This window comes from Peromyscus maniculatus, chromosome 1, assembly GCF_049852395.1.
Source record: "Peromyscus maniculatus bairdii isolate BWxNUB_F1_BW_parent chromosome 1, HU_Pman_BW_mat_3.1, whole genome shotgun sequence".
Classification (NCBI taxonomy): domain Eukaryota; kingdom Metazoa; phylum Chordata; class Mammalia; order Rodentia; family Cricetidae; genus Peromyscus; species Peromyscus maniculatus.
This window is the reverse complement of record NC_134852.1, coordinates 119,450,046-119,469,952: the sequence shown is the minus strand read 5'-3', so window position 1 is coordinate 119,469,952 and position 19,907 is coordinate 119,450,046. Positions and strand designations below refer to the sequence as shown.

Genomic DNA, 19,907 nt, shown 5'->3' with positions numbered 1-19,907 from the left:
AGAGAGACGAAGAGAAGATAGGAAAGAAGAGAGAAAGAAGGAGAGGGGGTGGAGTTTTTCCTTAAGGTGTGGCTTATAAGTCAGGACACAGGGTGGCCCCAAGGGGCGAGATCAGAATATTAACATATTCCACCTCCCAGAGCCCCAGCCTTCTTTGTGAAAGGGAGGAAATACCTACTGTGTCTAACCTCCGGGGTTTGTTGGTGGACCCACATGAAAGAACATGTGAACATGTTTTTGAAAAGAATATAGTACTATGACTCTAGTTTTCAGGATCAAAGCTTGAGCTGCTGCAGTTCCAACAAGGCTTAGCATCTATTTCCAGTATGCCTGTTAAAGAGACTAATAATAATTAAAAGCAGAGAAAGGAGAGTTGTCCCCTTGGCCACTGGAAAGAGAAACATAGGGGTCCAATAGCCATCCTAGGGTTCCTGAAATGAGATTTAGGTTTAAATAGAGGACAGTAGATAGGCATAATTAAGCAGTCCTGGACAAGGCATGGCCCCACCCATCATGGACCCTCTTATCATGGACCCATTTTTGTCTCTTTTCTCCACTTCTGTCAGCCCTACTAGGTGGTCAGGTAAGTTGTCAAGGCTGTATGACAACTTCCTCTGGCTGGCACCAGGGCTGCCACCTTTCCTTCCCGTTCTCATGGGATTCCTAGAGAAATTTTAATTCTTTGAGAACCATTGTTTCTGTAGTTTGATAGAACAAGAGTTTTTCTTTTCAAAGTACCTTCTCTCCTGCCAGATAACCACAATACCCTGAAGTCCTTCAGAGCCAACATTAGCCAAAGGACATTTGCATAGTGAGTATAGATAAGGGTTTGTGCTCAGTGTCTGCTCTTCTGTGGTGTGGGCCATCCTGTACTTCACAGCTGCTCTAGGCTAGCTAGTGGTAGAATCTTTGCAGGTATTGAAATCAGGGTTTGAGCTGCCATTTAAAAATACTTAAGAAATGAATTTTTTGTTGGAGCCCAGTGTTGCTTGAGGCAGTTTTCTGGTTTTTTTTTTTTTTTTTTTTTTTTTTTTTTTTTTTGTGTGTGTGTGTGTGTGTGTGTGTGTGTGTGTGTGTGTGTGTGTGTGTTTTAAATTAAACCAGCCTTTCCCTCTCAGCCAGGGAGGCTGCAGGATAGTGGAAGGTTGCATGAGGGCTTTGTTCTCTTGGCCTCTTGGGAACAATGAGGCCACTATTACCAGTGGCAGAAAGGCTGTCTCAGGACGATTGTGTCAGCTCCCGTATCCCAGCTGCACACAGTTGACTGCAGATTTTATGGGTTGTTGGGTGTGACAAAGTTTTTCTCTGTAGGTTTAATAAGTTGCTTTGCATTGATATTTCCTTTATACTGGAGATTGTGTCCAACAGAGTAGCCCACTGCTAGCCCTGGCACAAAATTGTGCCCACACTAAGCCATGGGGAGTGCAGTGATGAGCCTGGCAATGGGGAAGGGAGGACAAGGGGTGGGGGGAATGTCTCTATAAGCAGCCAAGGACGGACAGTGTGGACTTTTGTAGAGCTTCCAAATAGCCTCTCCCATGAGGTCTGTACTCATAGTGCCTCTAGGCCTGACTGGCATGTCTGGGTTGATCATGATGTCTGTGTGAATAATTATAGGTCACTGAACAGAACCACTAGTCAGCTACATCCCTCAAGAATGCCTAATTGTAGGCTACAAATATGAAAATATATGAGGGCTTAGATACATGTCATACCTTATTTCAAAGAGCAGTGACATGAGTCAGCTATGATTTGGGTGGCTTTCAGTATGTTGGGAGCAGCTTGGTGAGAATGCTGGCCAACCCAGAAAAGGGGAGGAGGCCTATTTCCCACATATCCCACAGAGGAATGTTGGGAAAACACAAGCTGTGGCCATTGTCTGCAGTTCCTCAGCTACTGAATCCTGGTTACCAGAGGTCCAGAGCAGTTTATAAACCATGTTAGAAAAATAACACATTTGTTTGAACATTTGTGAGGTAGGTGTGTGTGTGTGTGTGTGTGTGTGTGTGTGTGTGTGTGTGTGTGTGTGTGTGTATCAAATATATCCTAGGCTAGCCCTTCAACTTGCTGAGGGTTGGCTTGAACTTAACTGATTCTTCTGTGGGATGATAAGATGATGCCCACCATACCTGGTTTACATGGTGCTGGGGATCAAATCCTTGCCTGTGTGATGGGAGGCAAGTCCAAGTCTAATATTTCTAGATGCACTGTTTCAATGGTTTTTGGGAGCCTATGATAGCATGGAGTAGTTTATAAATCATTGGCAGTGAAGTCTGAAACTCAGGAGAAGAGAGTGCCTATAGCCAATGAGCTTTTCTTGGTGCTCAACATTGTACATCTGCTGAGCTGTGATGGGAGGTCTCAGAATGAATAGACAGAAGAATTTTGGGAGTGCATGAACACTCTAAAATGGTAGTGAGGAACCTTAGTGCATAGAAGTTTTCCATGGAGGTTCTTGGGTTTAACAGATATCTAAATAGCTCTGTAGCTAGAAAGTGAACAGCCAGTACAATACCCTAAGTTGTGGAGACTTGTGATGGTATCATATGTCTCCCCTTTGGAATTCTGCAGTATATTTGATGGTTATTGCATACTTTCACCTGTCATGGTATTCTCAAGTTTGTGTATGTATTTTGTCGTTTAGCTCAGAATGAATCAACACCCATAAAAGATGTAGCTTTTTCCTTTGGGGAGAATTCTGATAAGGTTTCAGAATCTCTGAGGACAATTTTCAAACAGGAATTTCAAAAGTGGGTTTGAGGATGTAATAGAATAAATGTGTAGGCCACTGAAAACCACTTTGTTGCTGTATTTGTTCATGTTAAATTTCTTTTGCCAGACTCTCGTGTTCAGCAATTAGAACCAGGCTGATGGCCCTAGTACAACCTAGAATTATTTCTTTGAAAATCGTTCTGTAAACACTCCCTCCTCTGGGCCAGAAAGTAAACCCTCACTAACCTAACTATTCCAGTACTTTATACTGTACTTCTGTCTTTCAGAACTATAGAAAACTAAATTTCTTTTAATTAAAAGAAATGGCTCCATAGCAACTAGGTTAGCTCTTAGAATGATGGGAAATATTTAAGTTCCTTAAGAAAAGCAGGATATTTGCAATGCCGTGTCACCTAATGGGTGGCATTTAGAGCCTGGTTGTTATGCTCTGGCCTGTCAGTGCTACCCCAGCTGAGGAGAAAGCTAGAGCTAGGTCTATGTCTCCAGGGCTTATGACTACATACATGTCTAGGCCCTGTGAATGCATATGGGGGTTTTGTCTATGGTCCCTGGGTGGGGTCCTCTTTTCTCTCAGTTTAAGTTTTCTTAGTTCACTGTGAGATTCAAAGAATTTCTAGTAGAAGGGACATTTGATACCACATTTGTCCATCTGCAAAGGGGAAGGGGGACAGGCTAACCTAATCTGCCTTTTCACCATGAATTCCCAGAAAAATTGAGGATGGCACATGTGCTAGTGTAACAGGGACAGTCTCTGGAAACTGCCCGGTGCTCACCTTCCCTTTTCCCTTTTCCTTCTGAGAGAATCCCTTTCTTGGGGTCCAGTTGTCTGGTGACAGTTTGAAGTCCTGCTTCATTTCCTCCAGAGAAGAGGAAAGAAGACACACCTCGGGATGGCAGAGATCTTGCTCTGCATATCAACTTCCTGCCCATTGTTTCACTGTGCCTCCTTTGTGCTATTCATGACTCCACACAGACAGTGTCTTCTTCAGGGCAGCTTTGAGTCAGCCTGCATCTTCCTACCAACTTCTGTCATCCGGATTTCTGATAGAGCAGAAGGAAGCCTGAATCACAGATTCTAATAACAGTGTGGGGTTCAAAAATAATCATGGAGCGGCTGGAGAAATGGCTTGTCTGTCAAGAGCTGCTCTTACAGAGGATCTGGGGTCAATGCCAGCACCCATGTAGTGATTCACTACTATCTGTAATCTGGATCCAGGAGATCTAATGCCTTCTTCTGCATTGCCTTTTGATTCTAGGATGAGCCAGCCATCAAGATGCTCTCAGTCTGGCAGATGCCAGGAATTCTCTTTCCATCATCTACTCCCTACGTGTAGAGGAAGCAGAGTAAAGCAAAAACATGGCACCACACACATGGTGCACAGATGGCATACATGCAGGCAAAAATACCTATACACATAACAAAAATAAAATTAATCCTAAAAAACAAACTTAGCCAGGTGGTGGCGGCACATGCCTTTAATCCCAGCACTCAGGAGGCAGAAGCAGGTGGATCTCTGAGAATTCAAGGCCAGCCTGGTCCACAGAACAAGTTCCAGTCCAGTACTACACAGACAAACACTGCCTTGAAAAAAATAAAATTAAATTAAAAAAAAAACAAAACACCTTATGGAGTTCTGGTTTTTAAAAAGAAAAAAAAAATTCTACAAACTGTTGCTGCTATCATTTCATTTTTCCATTTCTTTGATTCATATATTAATTGGTCCTTGTTATATGCTGCTTACTTTAAATTCTGGGATGCCATAATGGACAGCCTGATCCTTATCTTCAAGAATACAGTTTATAACTGAGAAATACAGGACTAAAAGAAAGTTACAGTCTGTGGGACTCTAGAGAGATGAAGTTCTTCTCAGTTTGGCTTCTGGGTCTTCTCATTTTTTGAGATCCCTTTAATGGACCCTAGAAGGCTTATGGGATCCCTTCTGCATGTTAGAGCTTGTCTAAATTCTCAAGGCAGTTACTACCCTTCCCCAACCCAGCCTTCTCTTCTCCAGGGTAAACACTCTTGGTTCCTTTAGTCATTTCCCCTATGATGGGCCCAAGTGCCCTTTCTGTCCTGGTCACTATCTGTAGGATGCAGCCCAAACAAATAAAGCCTGCCTCTCTGCCAGTGTGGAGCCCACAACACAATGAAATGTCCCAAACATTGATTTCCAGGGAGCGGTACAGCCTGGGGCCACTCCCATGTTTCCGCTTTTCTCTGGTTTCCTTGCACCCAGGGAGTAGATGATGGAAAGAGAAGGCCCTGGCATTGGTCAGACCTCGAATGTCTTGATAGTTGACCCATCCTGGAATAAAAACTCCTTTCATCTCCCCCCCACCCTTGTCCTCTTGTCTTCACACCCCAGTTGGTATCCAGACATATTCAACTCTTTTGACACTGAAAATGTTGTCATCTACAAAGTTTATACTTAAGAACTGTGCAACAGTTAAAAAAGAGAAACATCACACACACATAAATGTCATGTTTTACCCGAGTGTCCAGTTTTGTGTTAGGCTTTAACCATCCCTAAATTCAGCCTTGCTGCCTGGGGCTTACCCTTCCTTTTCTGAGTGATTGCTTTTCATTCTTAGGGAAAATAGCATGAAAAGTCAAACTCTAGTATAACTGTATTCTATTCTTGTCTTCTGTCACATTCTCTGCCCCAGTCTCCCTTACCTCTAGACCCAAAATGACTAAAGTTGAATCCTGTGACATCACAACAGTTGGCTATTGTATCAAAACTGTGATATCCAGCGGGGGGGGGGGGGGGGGGGCTATGACTAGGGAAGAACAGAAGGAAGAGTATAGCTCTTCATCTGAATAAAAGGGCATTTTTATGCAAATCTTCACCCAAAAAGCCTGGATTGGCCTTTCAGTGCCTGACTGCCCTCTCTTTGGTTCCCATTGCACCCTGTCTCTATGGATTAATGGTTTGGCTTGTGGGCATTGCAATCCCCATATCTGAATGTGTGGAAGTCCCCTGCTGCCGGTTGGCTTCTGGGCTGGCTTTGGGTTTCATTTATGAGACGTATGCTGAATAGAACTATTCAGGGGTGGGATTCAGAGGGCAGCCTGGGAGCCTGGGATGAGCCTGAGGCAGAAGTGCATGGTCCCTAGGCTGAAAGAAAGCCACTGGTGCAGCTAGTTTTCTTGAGGTTATGCGGCAGTTCTGTTCTTGAAACATGCTACCCATAGACCTGGAGTGTTGCAGCCTGCTGCTTCTGAGGCAGATTGGGGCCTGCCTGGGAACTCTCTCATGGTTCTTTACACTGAGACTTAGAAAAACACCTGCCTCAGAGAATTCTAAACTTCCTTAGTTCATGGGCCTTGGTGTTTCAGTAACTTTTTTTTTTAAACAGTACCCATAGGCCCAAAGAACTAGTTAAGTTTCATTTATTAAGTATTTAGGTTTAAACAATTTTGTATTGCTATATATTTATCCTAACAAAGTGAGTAGCTGTCTGGAAAAAAAAACTACATAAATTGAAAGAAAAATATTTTTATTTAATTCTTAAATAACAACAACATTACTTACTAATGGGATCTGATGGATGCTGTGTGGTATCCTGGATTCAACATTACCACCCACATTTCCTTTCCATGCTGCTCCTCACGTGGTACTTGGCTTTTTATCATAACAACTGTTGAAAACCAGCTTTACAAAGACATGACATCATTTAAAAGAATGTAGTGCAGTCTGATATTCAAACTTAACTTGTGTGGTGTCTAACAGATGTTGAGGATTTCTTTTCTCCCCCAAATTTATAATATGTGGCAGTACTCCTGAGTTTGCCAGGTTGTTCTGGGGTACCTTGGCATACAGTTTGAGAACCATAGACTCGCAGCTACTGAGTAGCACCTGCCCTCAGATGTTGGGCAGATGGGTGTACAGAGTCCTTTTATCTACTTTCTTAGCCCTAGAAGGACCTCACCATAAGGAAAAGGCTTGCTTTGACCAGAGTCTGTGTTTGTGAACTGTTCTGCTCCTAGGCTAGGAAAAATGATGAGTACTTCTCATTGATTTTATGTTGATTGAAAGAAGGCCTTCTAAACTAGATAGGTTAAAAACATTGTCATGATATCAGGAATTCAAGGGCCAGGCATTAGATTAGTTGCCAGTATCTAGATAGACCTGGGCTGCAGGGATATACATGAGGTGGTGGAGGATGGTTTCCTGCCACAAGACAGAGAATAGAGACCTAACATGCTCTACTACCAATTACAGAGCTTACTTCCCACCTTTCCAGACTCTGGTTCTACCATTTACAATGAAACTCAAGGGGAATTAGCCTCTTTGAACCCTAGTTACTTTGTCTATAAAATAGGAAAAAAAAAGTGATAGCTACCTCTTTACAGTGTTACAGAGATAAATGAGATAAAATGCATGCATATAACCAGCAAACCATAGTCATAACAGTGCACTTTCTGCTTCTGCCTTCCATATTTGAGGAACAAAAGGTGTTTGCCCAAACCTAATAAAGTTGAGCCTTTATGATTTATATAGAACTTGCAGTTTGAAAATTATTCTTTATTACTACCTAAAAAAAATTTTTTTTGGTGGTACTGGGGATTGAACCCAGGGGCTCAGACACACAAAGGAAGTGTTCTACCATTGAACTACACATCCCAGAGCCAGGCATAGTAGTGGCACACACCTTTAATCCTAGCACTCAAGAGGCAGAGGCAGGAGGATCTCTGTGAGTTTGAGGCCAGCCTGGTCTACATAGTGAGTTCTAGGACAGCTAAAACTATATAGTGAGACCCTGTCTCAAAAACAACAATAACAACAACAGCCAATACCACCAGCCCTTTTAAAGTATTTTATGACAGGATCTCACTGTGTCATCCAAGCTGTTATCACCTGGATTCTTTTTTTTTTTTTTTTTTTTAATGGGTGCTGGGAATTAAATCTGGGTTCTCTGGAAGAACAACCAGTGTTCTTAACCACTGAGCCATCTCTCCAACTCCCCCCCCCCAACCAGGCTGTTTTCACATTGATGTGCTCCTGTCTCAGCCTTCTAAGTCCTAAAGTTAGAGATGTGTACCACTATATTTGGCCCTTTATCATTTCTTGATAATACTGTTCTGTAGAACAATGTTCCAGAGTTGCTGAGTTCTATTTTGTATGCCATGTGAAAACATTTTACTGAAATATGATATAGACATGCCATTATATATGTATCCAGGTCCAACAGATGTTTTAGAAATGAACCCATGTAACCAAAACCTTGGTCCAGACACAGAATATTACAAGTATCCCAGAACTGCGCCTTCAATTTTTTATAGAGTTATACCTCATGGATACCCCCAACATCCTGATTTCTAATAGCATAGTTTCTTTTTTATTTCAACTTTTTTCGGATTTATTTTATGTGTGTGAGTGCTTTACCTGCATGCATGTATGTGTACCAGGTAAGTGCTGGTGGAGGCAAAGAGAAGGTATCAGGTGTACTAGAACTACTTTCAGATGGTTATGTGCCACCATGTGGATGCTGAGAACCAAACGTAGGTCCTCTGCAAAAGCAACAAATGCTTTTTTTTTATTCTTTGTGTCTTTCATATGCCTCCCAATCCTACCCATCCCCCCCCAATAAAACAAAATAAAATTTAGAGAAAAAGGAAGAAAGGGAAATCTCATCATGGAAGCTTCAGTGTGACACAGTGAGTCATGCAGTAAACTCCTTTATCCATATATTTTTACATGCAGGCATTTATCACAAAAAAATCACTGGTCTGGTTCAAGGCCACTGGTCTCTGCTACACCATTGATACTGGGCCCTCACTGGGACTTTTCCTGGACAATCCCGTTGCTGCCCTGTGTCATGGAGATTCTGTAGCCCTGGGTCTAAAGGGCTCCCCCTCCTCTTCCTAACGTGCTCCAGCAGATCACAGGTGGGGTAGATATTGAGGTGGGCCAACACATAATCCCAGTTCTGGGCCTACGGTTGTTGCAGAGTTAGTCAGCACTCTAGCTCTCCCCTCTCTTCACCACTAGGGCGGAGCTCTCCTGCATTGCCCTGGCTAGTTCACTCCTTACAATGATGAGCAAGGGACAGGGCCAGTTCTTCTGCTTTCATATCCTCAGGGGCGGTTCTCCCACACCTGCACCTTCAAGATCAGCTCTACTGTGATGCCCAGGCAAGGTGCAGGACCTGTTCTCCTGAGGCAACAAATGCTTTTAACTACTAAGCCATCTCTCTAGCTCCAGTGTAAGTTTATTAGGCTGCTTTTGTATTTTCCATATACAGAATTATGCAGGATATTTGATATCTTTTTATTCACAATATTTCAAAGATTTATTCACATTGTGGGTAGCCATATATCATACATTCCCATTGCCGTATAGTATTCCATTATATAATATACCATAATTTACTTTGAATTCTTCTGACAGTGGTCATTTTTTGTGGTTTTCTTTTTCAGCATTATTATGAATGATGTTGTTTCTTGTACTTATCATTAGTTCATGTGTGTTTACATTTCTGTTGGAGAGATGTGTGCGTGTGTTTTATTGCATCCCTTCTTGTGAGTATAGTATGTTAATCATATTACATTGTGATTATAGTTTGCATTCCTTGATGATTAATGAAATTGGCTGCCTTTCCATATATCTCTTGGCCAGTTGTATATAATCTCTGGTGAAGAATCTGGACTAGTTTTATTGTTGTTTGTTTTAATTGATTTGTTGAAGTTATTTATATATCCTAAATATGTGTCTTATGCTGGACACACACACACACACACACACACAGAGAGAGAGAGAGAGAGAGAGAGAGAGAGAGAGAGAGAGAGAGAGAGAGAGAGAGAGAGAGAGAGAGATGAACCATCTTCTCCTACTCAGTGGCTTTCTTTTCCACTCTTCAAATGGCAATTTTTAAATGAACAGAGCTCTTACTTAATGCAGTCATTGTTTTCTGTTGTGGCTCTCATTCTCTGTCCTATTTAAGAACTCTGTGCTTTCCTCCAAAGTCTCCTTGGCTTCTGTTTGCCCTGGTTCTTCCCCTTGCAATTCTTCTCACACCCTACCTCCTGAAGACTGTCTCCCCAGGAGCACTGTTACAGCTCTTACATTGTGCAGCATCATTACCTGCTTGTCTGAGGCAGGATGAGGAGCTCAAGGGCAGGAACCAGAGCATAGTGTAGGAATTGGGAAGACACCTTCTGAGGGTTTGAGTAAAGGGAGCAGTGGAGGCCTTCGGTGCCCATACCTTTTTCTATTTCCCTTATAGCATTTCCCAAACTTATTTCAACCTGTACTCCCTTTTGATAAGCATAAAGATTTTCCACACCTGTGGGGGCTTCTGCAGGTTGAGAGTTATAGTGCTGCATGGAGGACTGACCAGTAGTGTCCAAAACACTAGACATTAGGAAGGAAGCCCAGCAAAAAGTCTTGTGCACTTCATAGTTGAAAAGTCTTTTCAAAGAGTAAGTGTGTTTGAGTTCTTGGGGAAATCCTCCCCTACTAGTAGTGTTTGGGGTGTTCAGAAAGCATTAGCCCCTTTGAGTGTTCTTAATGGGTCTGATTGGTACAGGTGACTAACACTTCATTGGAAGGCTAAGAGATGGACATGGGTAATGGAGCCCAAAGCTGCCTACTCTATCCAAGAGTAGACACACTACTGAGGTGATAACAAATATTTTTCAAGGGCCTGCTGGGTAGTAAGAATTGTTCTAGGCATGGAGAAAGGAGCAGTAAGCAAAGACAAGAAACAATGTCTAGGGTCACAGAATTTCATATACATAAAGTTAGAAAATGAGTGTATTGGATGATGGCAAATGCTACAGAGGAAAGTAGAAATGACGAAGTAGAGTGCTGATGAGGTAGCAGGGAATGGTTTTAATTTTGTGTAGTATACTCAGGAAAGCTTCATTGGGAAGATGGCATCTAACCAAAAAGACTTGAAGCGGTGAGGAAACAGACTTGTTGGGTAATATGTTATAGTTAACAAAGATGTGAAGGTCCCTACCATAGGAATGTGTGTGCTAGGCATGTTTCAGAACACAATAAGGAGACAGTATGGCTGGAGGGAAAAGGGTAACCAGAATAAGGTCACAGGCATAATAGGGATCCTGATGGTGAAGGACCTTTTAAGTCACTCCAGCTTTGACTTTGAGAATGGGAATGGGAGCTATATATTTTAGTCTCTAAAAAAAAAAAAAAAAAAAAAATCTACATCCATGTTGATGGAGTAACAGTGGTGGAGGTAGCTTATCAAGAGAAAGTCATGTGAAGAAATGAGAACAAGCACCAAGGTGTCAGAATGGGGAAAGCTCAACCCTTGCAGCATGTCCTTCCTCTGTTCTTCATAGGTGGAACTCACTAGTGTTCATCTTCTCACTGCAGAGGTTTCCTTGTACTGAAGATAGGTAAGTAGAGGAACCTAGACTTTTCCAGTCCCGTAAGCCATGGCTGTTTCCTTGTCCTCCTCTGAAATGGTGCAGCTTATAGGAGGTATGCTTTTCCAAGGCAGTGGAGGCCTCTTGACATCATTCAGCTTAAGCTCAACTAGATGGGAGAGCATGGGAAGGGTGAGTATGAGGTCAAGAATTAGGGGGCAGGAAAGGCTCCAGAAAAAATCTGACATCTGGCCTGGGTATTTAAGAAAGAATGGGGGCAGAGGACATGCCAGAGAGAAGGACTTGGCTGCATAAAAGCTTGGAGGCATCAGTATTCCTGGAATGGAATACAAGGAATGGCATTCTCTGTAGTCTGATGTGGCTGCCCTAGGAAAGACACTGACTTAGATTAGGACTGTGACCTCTGCATCACTGTCTTGATTATGGACCTGCTCCATTCCTCTTGCCCAAGTGAGGGAAGGCAGTGGTTAGTCCCTCAGAGCAGGGCTTGCAGTACAAGCCTCCATTCTGTTTTCTGAAGTGGTGACAAGTCACTAGACAGTGTGGGCTCAGTTGTCTTCCAGTGCTAGGCAAAGCTGCTGGCTGAGAGGCTGTGTCCAGATTGGCAACAACAGCTGTTAGGAAGGCTTTGAGACTATCTTGGCACCAAGTAGACTTCTTTTGGCCTAGAATTGCCTCGTGATCACTCACTCCAATTCAGGTTATCAGGAAGTGTTTAACTTCAGCTTAAAATCTACAGAATCTGTGTTCCAGTGGAAAAGGACCATCTGGCAGGGATGGGGATTGAAACTTGGTTGAGGTTGAAAATCTAAATGTAAAGAGATTCCTTTTGAGGAGGAAGCTGGGAAAGCAGTGTAGGAGTGACAAGTGGACTATAAAGAGTTCTTCTTTTTTCTTTCTCATTCAACAAGAACAACAAAATCATTTTTTCCTGTGGCTGGTTTTTCAGCCTCTTTGAGTCCTGTGAAAAACCCCTGGCAATGCTTTAACCTACTAGCCGACAAACCCTGGGTCCTTTCTTACCCTGATGGGTTCTCTGCACTTTGGAATAGATGCAAAGTATAGGATATGTGGATAGCGAAGGAGAAGAGTCTTTTGGTTTGAAAGGGATTGTTTCGGTGTTGAAGTCCTTCCTGGTGCCCTTTCTTAGATGTTTTCCCCTCCCACCTACTCCCCTTTCCCTTGCTCATTTCTAGGCATAGCACAGCCAGAGACCTAGTCTAATGCTGACCTTTTCTGTGTGTAGATGTGGCAGGTGGAGGCATGGCTGAAGAATCAAGCTCCAAGAAAAGACCAAAGGGGTTTTTCAAGTTCCAAGTCTATTTCTAGGATCCTTTTTATCTTTCTGAGAACCAGGAAGAGGGTTGACTGGGAAAGAATACAGGGAAGGAGGTACATAGCCTCTTCCTAGAAGCAGGAGAGCTTTTCCACAGGGAATTTAGCAGGGGTCTTCCTTGCTTCCTGGATGGCTGATTATGTGGGGATGCAGGAGACACTGAAGTGCTGAGGACGAGGGTGAAGTCCTATGGAGCAAAGACTCATCACCCTAGTTCAGCTGTTGTTGTTAAGCTTCTTCCAAAAGGAGTTCCAATGTTAATTACTAGGACTCTTAGGAAAAATGTGAAATGCTAGACCCTCCTTGGGAAGCTGCTGGACTATTTCTCTATCTCTTTGGACAGGGCCTGTGGATGAAGAAGTAGTTGGTAAGTGGGTACAGAGAGTCAGAGTAGGTGTTTTGTGGACATAATGAGCGGGCAGGTGGGCCCTGGGGTCAGACCATAGCTGTGCCTTGTCTGGTGACTGTTCTGTAGTTTTGTTGGTTGCAGTGTCCGGGCTGTAACCAAGTTCTTATACCACACGTGAAAGCTCAGGTTCCTTTGTCGTCTTTTCTGTCCCTTTGGGCTGCTTTCTAAGTTATAACCTTCACACAAGCTGATTGTAGGAAATTAGAGAAATGGAGGTATTAGTAGAACTTCTCCATTTGTTGAGAGGCTTCCTTTGTTAGATGTCTTTTTAAATTTTTATTTGTGTGTATATGCACATAAGTATACGTAAACATGGCCAGAGGTCAAAGTTGAGTGTTTTTCTCAATAGCTCTCCATCTAATTTTTCTGAGTCAGGGTCCCTCACTGAACCTGGAGCTTGATGATTGGCTAGACTGGCTGGCCAGCAAGCCCTTGGGACCCTCCCCTCTCTGCCTCCACAGCATTGGATTACAGGTGTGTGCCACTGTGCCCAGCTTTTACATATGTGCTAGAGCTCCAAACTCAGGTCCTCATGCTTGTGCAGCAAGCATTTTACTCACTGAGCCGTCTCAGCTTTGTTAGGTGTCTTGACTACTTACTAGTAAAAAGAAGAGAAGAGTGATGGGAAATTTCTGTTTCCTGTCGGTGGCTGTTCTAACATCAGCAGAGGGGAGGCTTTCCCTCACATGCTCATTTCTTTTCCTCACCATTCTCAGGGTTCTGCAAGTCATGCCACATGTACAATTATATTTTCAGGAATATACTGAAGGGACATTAACCTCGTAGGGAACACAGGTTTTTTTTGTTCATTTTCAGAGGCTGAGCGTCCCTGAGAAAGATCTCCCCTCAGAGATGAACATTATTATTATCATCATCATTATTATTACTATTCTTATTTATTATGATTGGTGTGCATGTGCAGGTATTATTTGTGTGTGTGAATGTGGGTGCTCCTATATAATAGCTTGTGTGTGGAAGTCAGATGACAACTTTCAGGAGTTGGTTTTCTCCTTCTACCTTATTGTGGGTTCCAGAGATTGAACTCAGATCATCAGGCTTGAATAGCAAGTACCTGCTGAGCCATCCCATTGACTCCCTCTTAGACTCTGAAAGTCCCTCTTGGATTGTGGACTGGGTTAGATTGTATTACCTGTTGAAGGCTGAACTGGGCAAAAGCAGGAACCTTCCCGAAGGTCTGGGGATTTCAAACAGCCAATAGGCTGTACCATGCACTGGGATAAGCTTCTCTTCCCTGCACCACTCATGCCCACCATCTAAGTTTTGTGTGGTTGTGCTATGGCCCAGCTTCCTAGTGCTCCCTGCTGAGATGCAGGCCCAGGGCTGTACACTCACCTGCTGGCTCGGGAAGCTAGCCAGATAGAGGCAGTGGGTTAGGGGTGTCAGTGCTGACAAGGAGAACAGTTTAAATGGGCCACTTTCACTCAGCTCTGGCCAACTACTGTTACAAAGAAATGTCAGTTGTTTTTGCAGATTTTCTAATTTTCAAGAGAAGTTAAAACCTCAATTTTTATTGACACTCAGCTTCTTAAATGTTTGACAACTAATTTGGGTTATTTAAAAATAAAGGGAAGTCTGGATGTGACTTAGCTTTATTTACTCTTGTGGACCACTAGTTTATGTCTTCCAGTATAAGCTCCTTTTCCATGAGTTTAGAAGTGAGGACAAAGCAAGGAAAGAATGTCTAACTACTAGGGTGGATGGCAGGAAACACTTGTTTTGAAGTACAAGGAGTACAGATAGTTGTTGTCTGAGGAAACTGTTGGATGGAAACTAATGCAAACTAATGCTTGCATGAAACCCAGTTATGTACATGTCCTTGCTTGAAGGCATGGGGTTCTGTTTAGGGTTGAAGAAACTATGGGTTCTGGAGGAGGGAACAAGTATCCATCTTCTGTTTGTTCACAGCTGAGCAAACTCTGGAGAAGAGTGAGTAATGACGTCAGACCTTTCTGAGACCTCATCTTGTAGCACACAGATTTTCTAATGTAATGTATATAAGATTAGCCTAAAATGCTTACTAGAAATGCAATTTCCTGGTCCCATCCCTACAGATGCCCATTGAGGTGGTAGAAATGGAACCTAGGACTCTACATTTTTTAAATAATCTTAAAGAAAGTAGACAGTAAAACCGGAGAGATATAGTAATTTGGGAGTCACTTAATTACTGGAGCTAAATTTCCTAATTGGAAATATAAGGCTGTATTACTCCTACCTCATAGAATGCTAAGAATTGAATTAGAAGATTCCTGAAGGCAAAATGGGGCCCTGGCTTGGAGCTGGGGCTTAGTAGGGGTTGCTTAGGCCCCAGTTCCTGACTTCCACTTTCTAGCTGTGTTACTTGGGTGGCTTAGTCCCTGCTCTGTATTTTGGTATCCTCTATAAAGTGTAAATAATGTTAGTAATAGTAGTACCTACTTCACAGGATGTCCAGAGGATTAAATGGTTTAACATATGTGAAGTGCTCATAGTTTTAGCTATTATAATTGCAGAAGGAATCTTGCAGCATGTCAACACACCTTAGTTTTTTTCTTTAGGTTTGTTTGTTTTGAGTAACAAACAAATTAAAGCTGAAGAGGTTTACTTAGGGTAACTATTGCTGTGATGAGACACCATGACCAAAAACAACTTGGGAAGAAAGGGCTTATTTTGCTTCTACTTGTATATCACAGTTTAATCAGGCAGTCAGGGAAGGAACTCAAACAGGGCAAAAACCTGGAGGCAGGAGCTGATGCAGAGGCCATGAAGGAGTGCTGCTTACTACCTTGTTTCTATGGCTTCCTCAGTCTACATTCATTTAGTACCCACGACCATTCTGCCTAGAAATGGCACTGCCCACAGTGAGCTGGGACCTCCCACATCAATCATTAATCAAGAAAATGCACCACAGGTTTGCCCACAGGCCAATCTGATAGGGGCATTTTCTCAGTTGAGGTTCCCTCTTCCAAAATGATTCTAGCTTGAGTCAAATTGACATAAAACTTGCCAGCATAGAGGCCTTTCCCATGTCCAGTTTTAACCAACTTTTCTCCCTTGACAGCTCTGCTAAGGCAGGGACATCTTATCATTTTTATACTGTAGGTGTTTGCACATCACCTGGCATAGGTAAAAGGAATTGAATGTCAGTTCCAGGGAATGTGAAAAGTGACAGGCTCAGGAACTGAGAGATGCATCATCTGGAAGAAAAGCCTTTTGTTAAGCATCTGTGTTTGGGAAAAGGGTATGCTGTTATCATTGCTGTTTTATTGAGAAAGCCAGCCTCTGGAACTCAGTACAGTGCCACTGGAATTTCCCAGGTATGTGAGAAACAGTGGGAATACACCTGACACAGTCAGATCACAGAACCCTGCCCATCAGCTGTTAGTTGTGTGACCTTGCACACACACACACACACAAAATGCATTAGCACATAGATAAGAAAACATAGCTTAAAAAATATATTGAAGAAGTTGGGCCTGCTCCTCTCTTTGTTACATCATCCCAGGACTTTTTTTTTTCTTTCTTATTCCATCAAAATATCAGTGTTAGCTTCATTCTTCACTAGTTGGTTCTCTGTTCATGTTACATCTACAGAATAGCATTCCAGAACAGTGGGGCCATGTCTCCCAACAACTAGTAATGTAATTCAGTTTCTAGTTTTTCCACACATCTGCCCCTTCTCTGAAGGCCTGCCTTGGAAGAAGTAGAACATGTTGAGAATTATGTTGTTGGGTAATGATAGTCTCTGTGATCATTGCAGCCTTGGGCCCTCAAAAGCTGACATGTGGCAAGTTGATTCCTTACCTGCTGAGCTCTCTGAGGAAGCTGAGAGCTAGCCTGACAGAGCTTCTGGGGCTGCCTCTTCTTCTCCTTTTTGCACAGAACTATATGCAAGCACTTAAGGAGGCATTGGCTGCCAGTAGAGAGTATCTCTACCAGAGCCAAAGTGCATAGGTGACTAGTGGCAACTGGCCTGTCATCATGTCATCATCATCATCCCTAGTGTCATATTAGACACTGAAGTTTACACAGTTATTTTCTTTAAACAGCATTTTTCTCTGCTTTATAAAAAATGGAAGTGAGGTTCCTCTGGTTTCATTTTTGTTGTTCTTTTTCTTTTTATTACATCAATTGGTTGTTTGTGTGTGAGGTGTGCATGCATGTACCATGGATCATATATGGTCAGAGAACAACCTTGGGGAGCTGGTTCTCTCCTTCCACCATGTGGGTCCCAGGGATAGAACTCAGTTCACTGGGGTGGGGGGTGGTAAGTACCTTTACTCAATGAGCCATCTTACCAACAAAAGCACCAGTAGTATTTCTTCAGGGAAATCTTTCATTGGTATGGTGGACTCAATTCTCTCTGTCCTCTACATGTGTCCTGGGGATCAAACTTAAGTTTCCAGGCTTGGTATCAAGCCTCTACCTGCTAAAATATTTTTCTGTGCCAAAATATAAATTTTAAATATGATTTTTGGGGGGCTGGCAAATGACTTACAAGTTGCCTATTACCAAGCCGGGTGAACTGAGTTGGATCCCTGGGACCCACATAGTGGAAGAAGAGAACTCCCTGGAAGTTGCCCTCTGACCTCCACACAAACCATGGTACATACATACACATGCCCACACATATACACATGCACACAAAATAAATGATATAATAAAATTAGCAAAGACGAGGCGTGGCGCTGCATGCGCTGGAGCTCTGTCGGGCCTGCTCCCGTCCTGACTCACCGCTGTTCGCTCCTGCTGAGGAACAAGTCGGTCAGGAAGCCGCGCTGCAGCCGTGGCCTTTAAAGACACCGGGAAGACGCCCGTGGAGCCCGAGGTGGCGATTCACCGGATCCGGATCACGCTCACCAGCCGCAACGTGAAGTCGCTGGAGAAGGTGTGTGGCGACTTGATCAGGGGTGCGAAGGAAAAGAACCTGAAGGTGAAAGGACCCGTGTACATGCCTACCAAGACACTGAGAATCACTACAAGAAAAACACCTTGTGGTGAAGGTTCCAAGACGTGGGATCGTTTCCAAATGAGAATCCACAAGCGACTCATTGACTTGCACAGTCCTTCCGAGATTGTTAAACAGATCACTTCCATCAGTATTGAGCCAGGAGTGGAGGTTGAAGTCACTATTGCAGATGCCTAAGTCAGCTAAATAAATTGACTTAATCACTTGTTAAAAAAAAAAATTAGAAAAGATTAAAATACTGATTTTAGTATCCTGCAAGCCATCTTGAACTTACTATATTAAGTATTACTTGGAGACAAAATACCTGAAACAATCCATTTTTAAGGAAGACAGTTTGATTTTGGCACATGGTTTCAGAAGTTGTAGTACATGGTCACTTTGGGCCTGTGGAAGTACAATATATTATAGTGGGAACATGTAGTCCAGGAGACCTATTCACTTCATGATGTCTAGGAAGGAAACACAGTGTTCTACTTCTCTTAGGCTCCACTTCCAAAGGTTTGACCACCTCCCACTAGCACTGCAGGCTGGAGACGCAGCTTTCAACACATGGGCCTTTCAGAGGGACATTCGTGATCAAAACTATACCATTCACTTACTAGTTTAATGGGTTTTGTGTGGAGTCCTTGGGATTAACTACATACTTTCTACATATTTTCAAAATTACTCCATCTGCAAAATAATTATATTTCTACCTTTCCAATCTGGATATACCCTTAAGTTTTAACTCCCCCCCTCCATTCCATTATTTGCCAAAAAATAATCCTTAGATGGTGGCTCTTTTTACTGTTGGTAACTTATTATAGCTGTGTATGATATACAGATGGACATTTTTTCATGTGTATGGGTGTTTTGCCTGCACACCACTTGTGTGCCTGGTGCCCATGGAGGCTAGTAGAGGGTATTGTAACTCTAGAACTTGAGTTACTGACAGTTGTGAGCCTTCATGTGGGTGCTGGGAATGGAACCTGAAGTCCTCTGTAAGAACATCTGGGGCTCTTAACAACTGAGCTATTTCTCTAGTCTCAGGATAGACTTTTGTTTTTTTGCTTTATAAATATTTAAATACCTTATGTATATTTTATTTTAGTAGATATTAGGACAACATGGTTATTACTTCTAGCCCCTAATTGTACGATATCTTTTAGATGCCACATTATCAGAATAGCCTTTCATGAACATGTCAGATACCACATCCTCTTCCTCCTCCTCTCTTCACCCAGGCTTCATTGTCTAATATAATAATGTGCACTTAGTAGTCAGCACAGGACACCTATGTGATTCTTATCTGTGCTATTCACTGGATGTGAGCTCATGAGAACAGACTTTATTCTTTGCTGTATCACCATTTGCTTTGGGTAGAGTTTCTCAGCAAATACTTTTTGGATGAATGAATGATTTATTGCTTAGAAAAAAGCTAACTTTTTTTTAAGAAGAGGAAATATTTCAGTTTTATCCATGAGTAATGAATGAATAATAGGCCAAGAGCTGGGAAAATACAGCAAAAAATATGAATACAATGAGGAATTATAGGAAACTTAAAAATGAGAAATAGAAATCATTTTCTGTGAGGCAACAAATTACCTGCTAGCTCACAAACTCTTCTCCACCAGAGGCTAGGAGTGGGAAAGTGGTTTTTGCCACTTGCCACAGGAATGCTTGTGGCCTTGGTGGACCTCTCTGGAAGATACTGAAGTGCTTCTGGTTGTCTGTGGAAACTTGGTTTACAGGAGTGTCTTCTTTGCAGGGCTCTGGGTTTGCAGAAAGCCGAAATGACCATGACTGCCAACAAGAACTCCAGCATCAATCATGGAGCCGGAGGCACTAAAGCCCCTCGGGAGACTCTGAGCAGGTGGGTAGGAGTGTACTTCTGGGAGATGGCATCAAGAATCTGCCAAATAGCCTGGGACCCAGGTAGGATCTCTGCCAAAGTATAAATAACTATCATGACTGCTAATCATACTGTTTATTTGTTTAGGCCCAGCTTTTGCTGACCGTTAGGCAGAAATCTTGTCTGACACACAACATTTTCTAGTTCTAAAAATCTCTATTTGGGAATGGCAGCTAGTAGCCTTAAAACAAGCTCTGCTTTGTATTGTGGAAG

The 19,907-nt window shown here is 42.7% G+C and overlaps 1 protein-coding gene and 1 pseudogene across 19 annotated transcripts in view; both read left to right on the top strand.

Annotated features, from left to right (window-relative positions):
- Positions 1-19,907, top strand: part of Dennd2b (DENN domain containing 2B) — a 189,805-nt gene that overhangs the window by 115,180 nt on the left and 54,718 nt on the right. For 14 of the 19 annotated variants that reach the window (XM_076563433.1, XM_076563434.1, XM_076563437.1 and 11 more), the window contains one exon: positions 19,551-19,655. In XM_076563433.1, the coding sequence (XP_076419548.1) occupies positions 19,551-19,655 (105 nt within the window). Of the gene's footprint in view, positions 1-11,044; positions 11,102-19,550; positions 19,656-19,907 lie in introns of those variants that run through there. The other 5 variants (XR_013048714.1, XM_076563442.1, XM_076563440.1 and 2 more) reach the window with 2 other exon arrangements.
- LOC102915560 (small ribosomal subunit protein uS10 pseudogene) lies at positions 499-18,023 on the top strand (annotated as a pseudogene).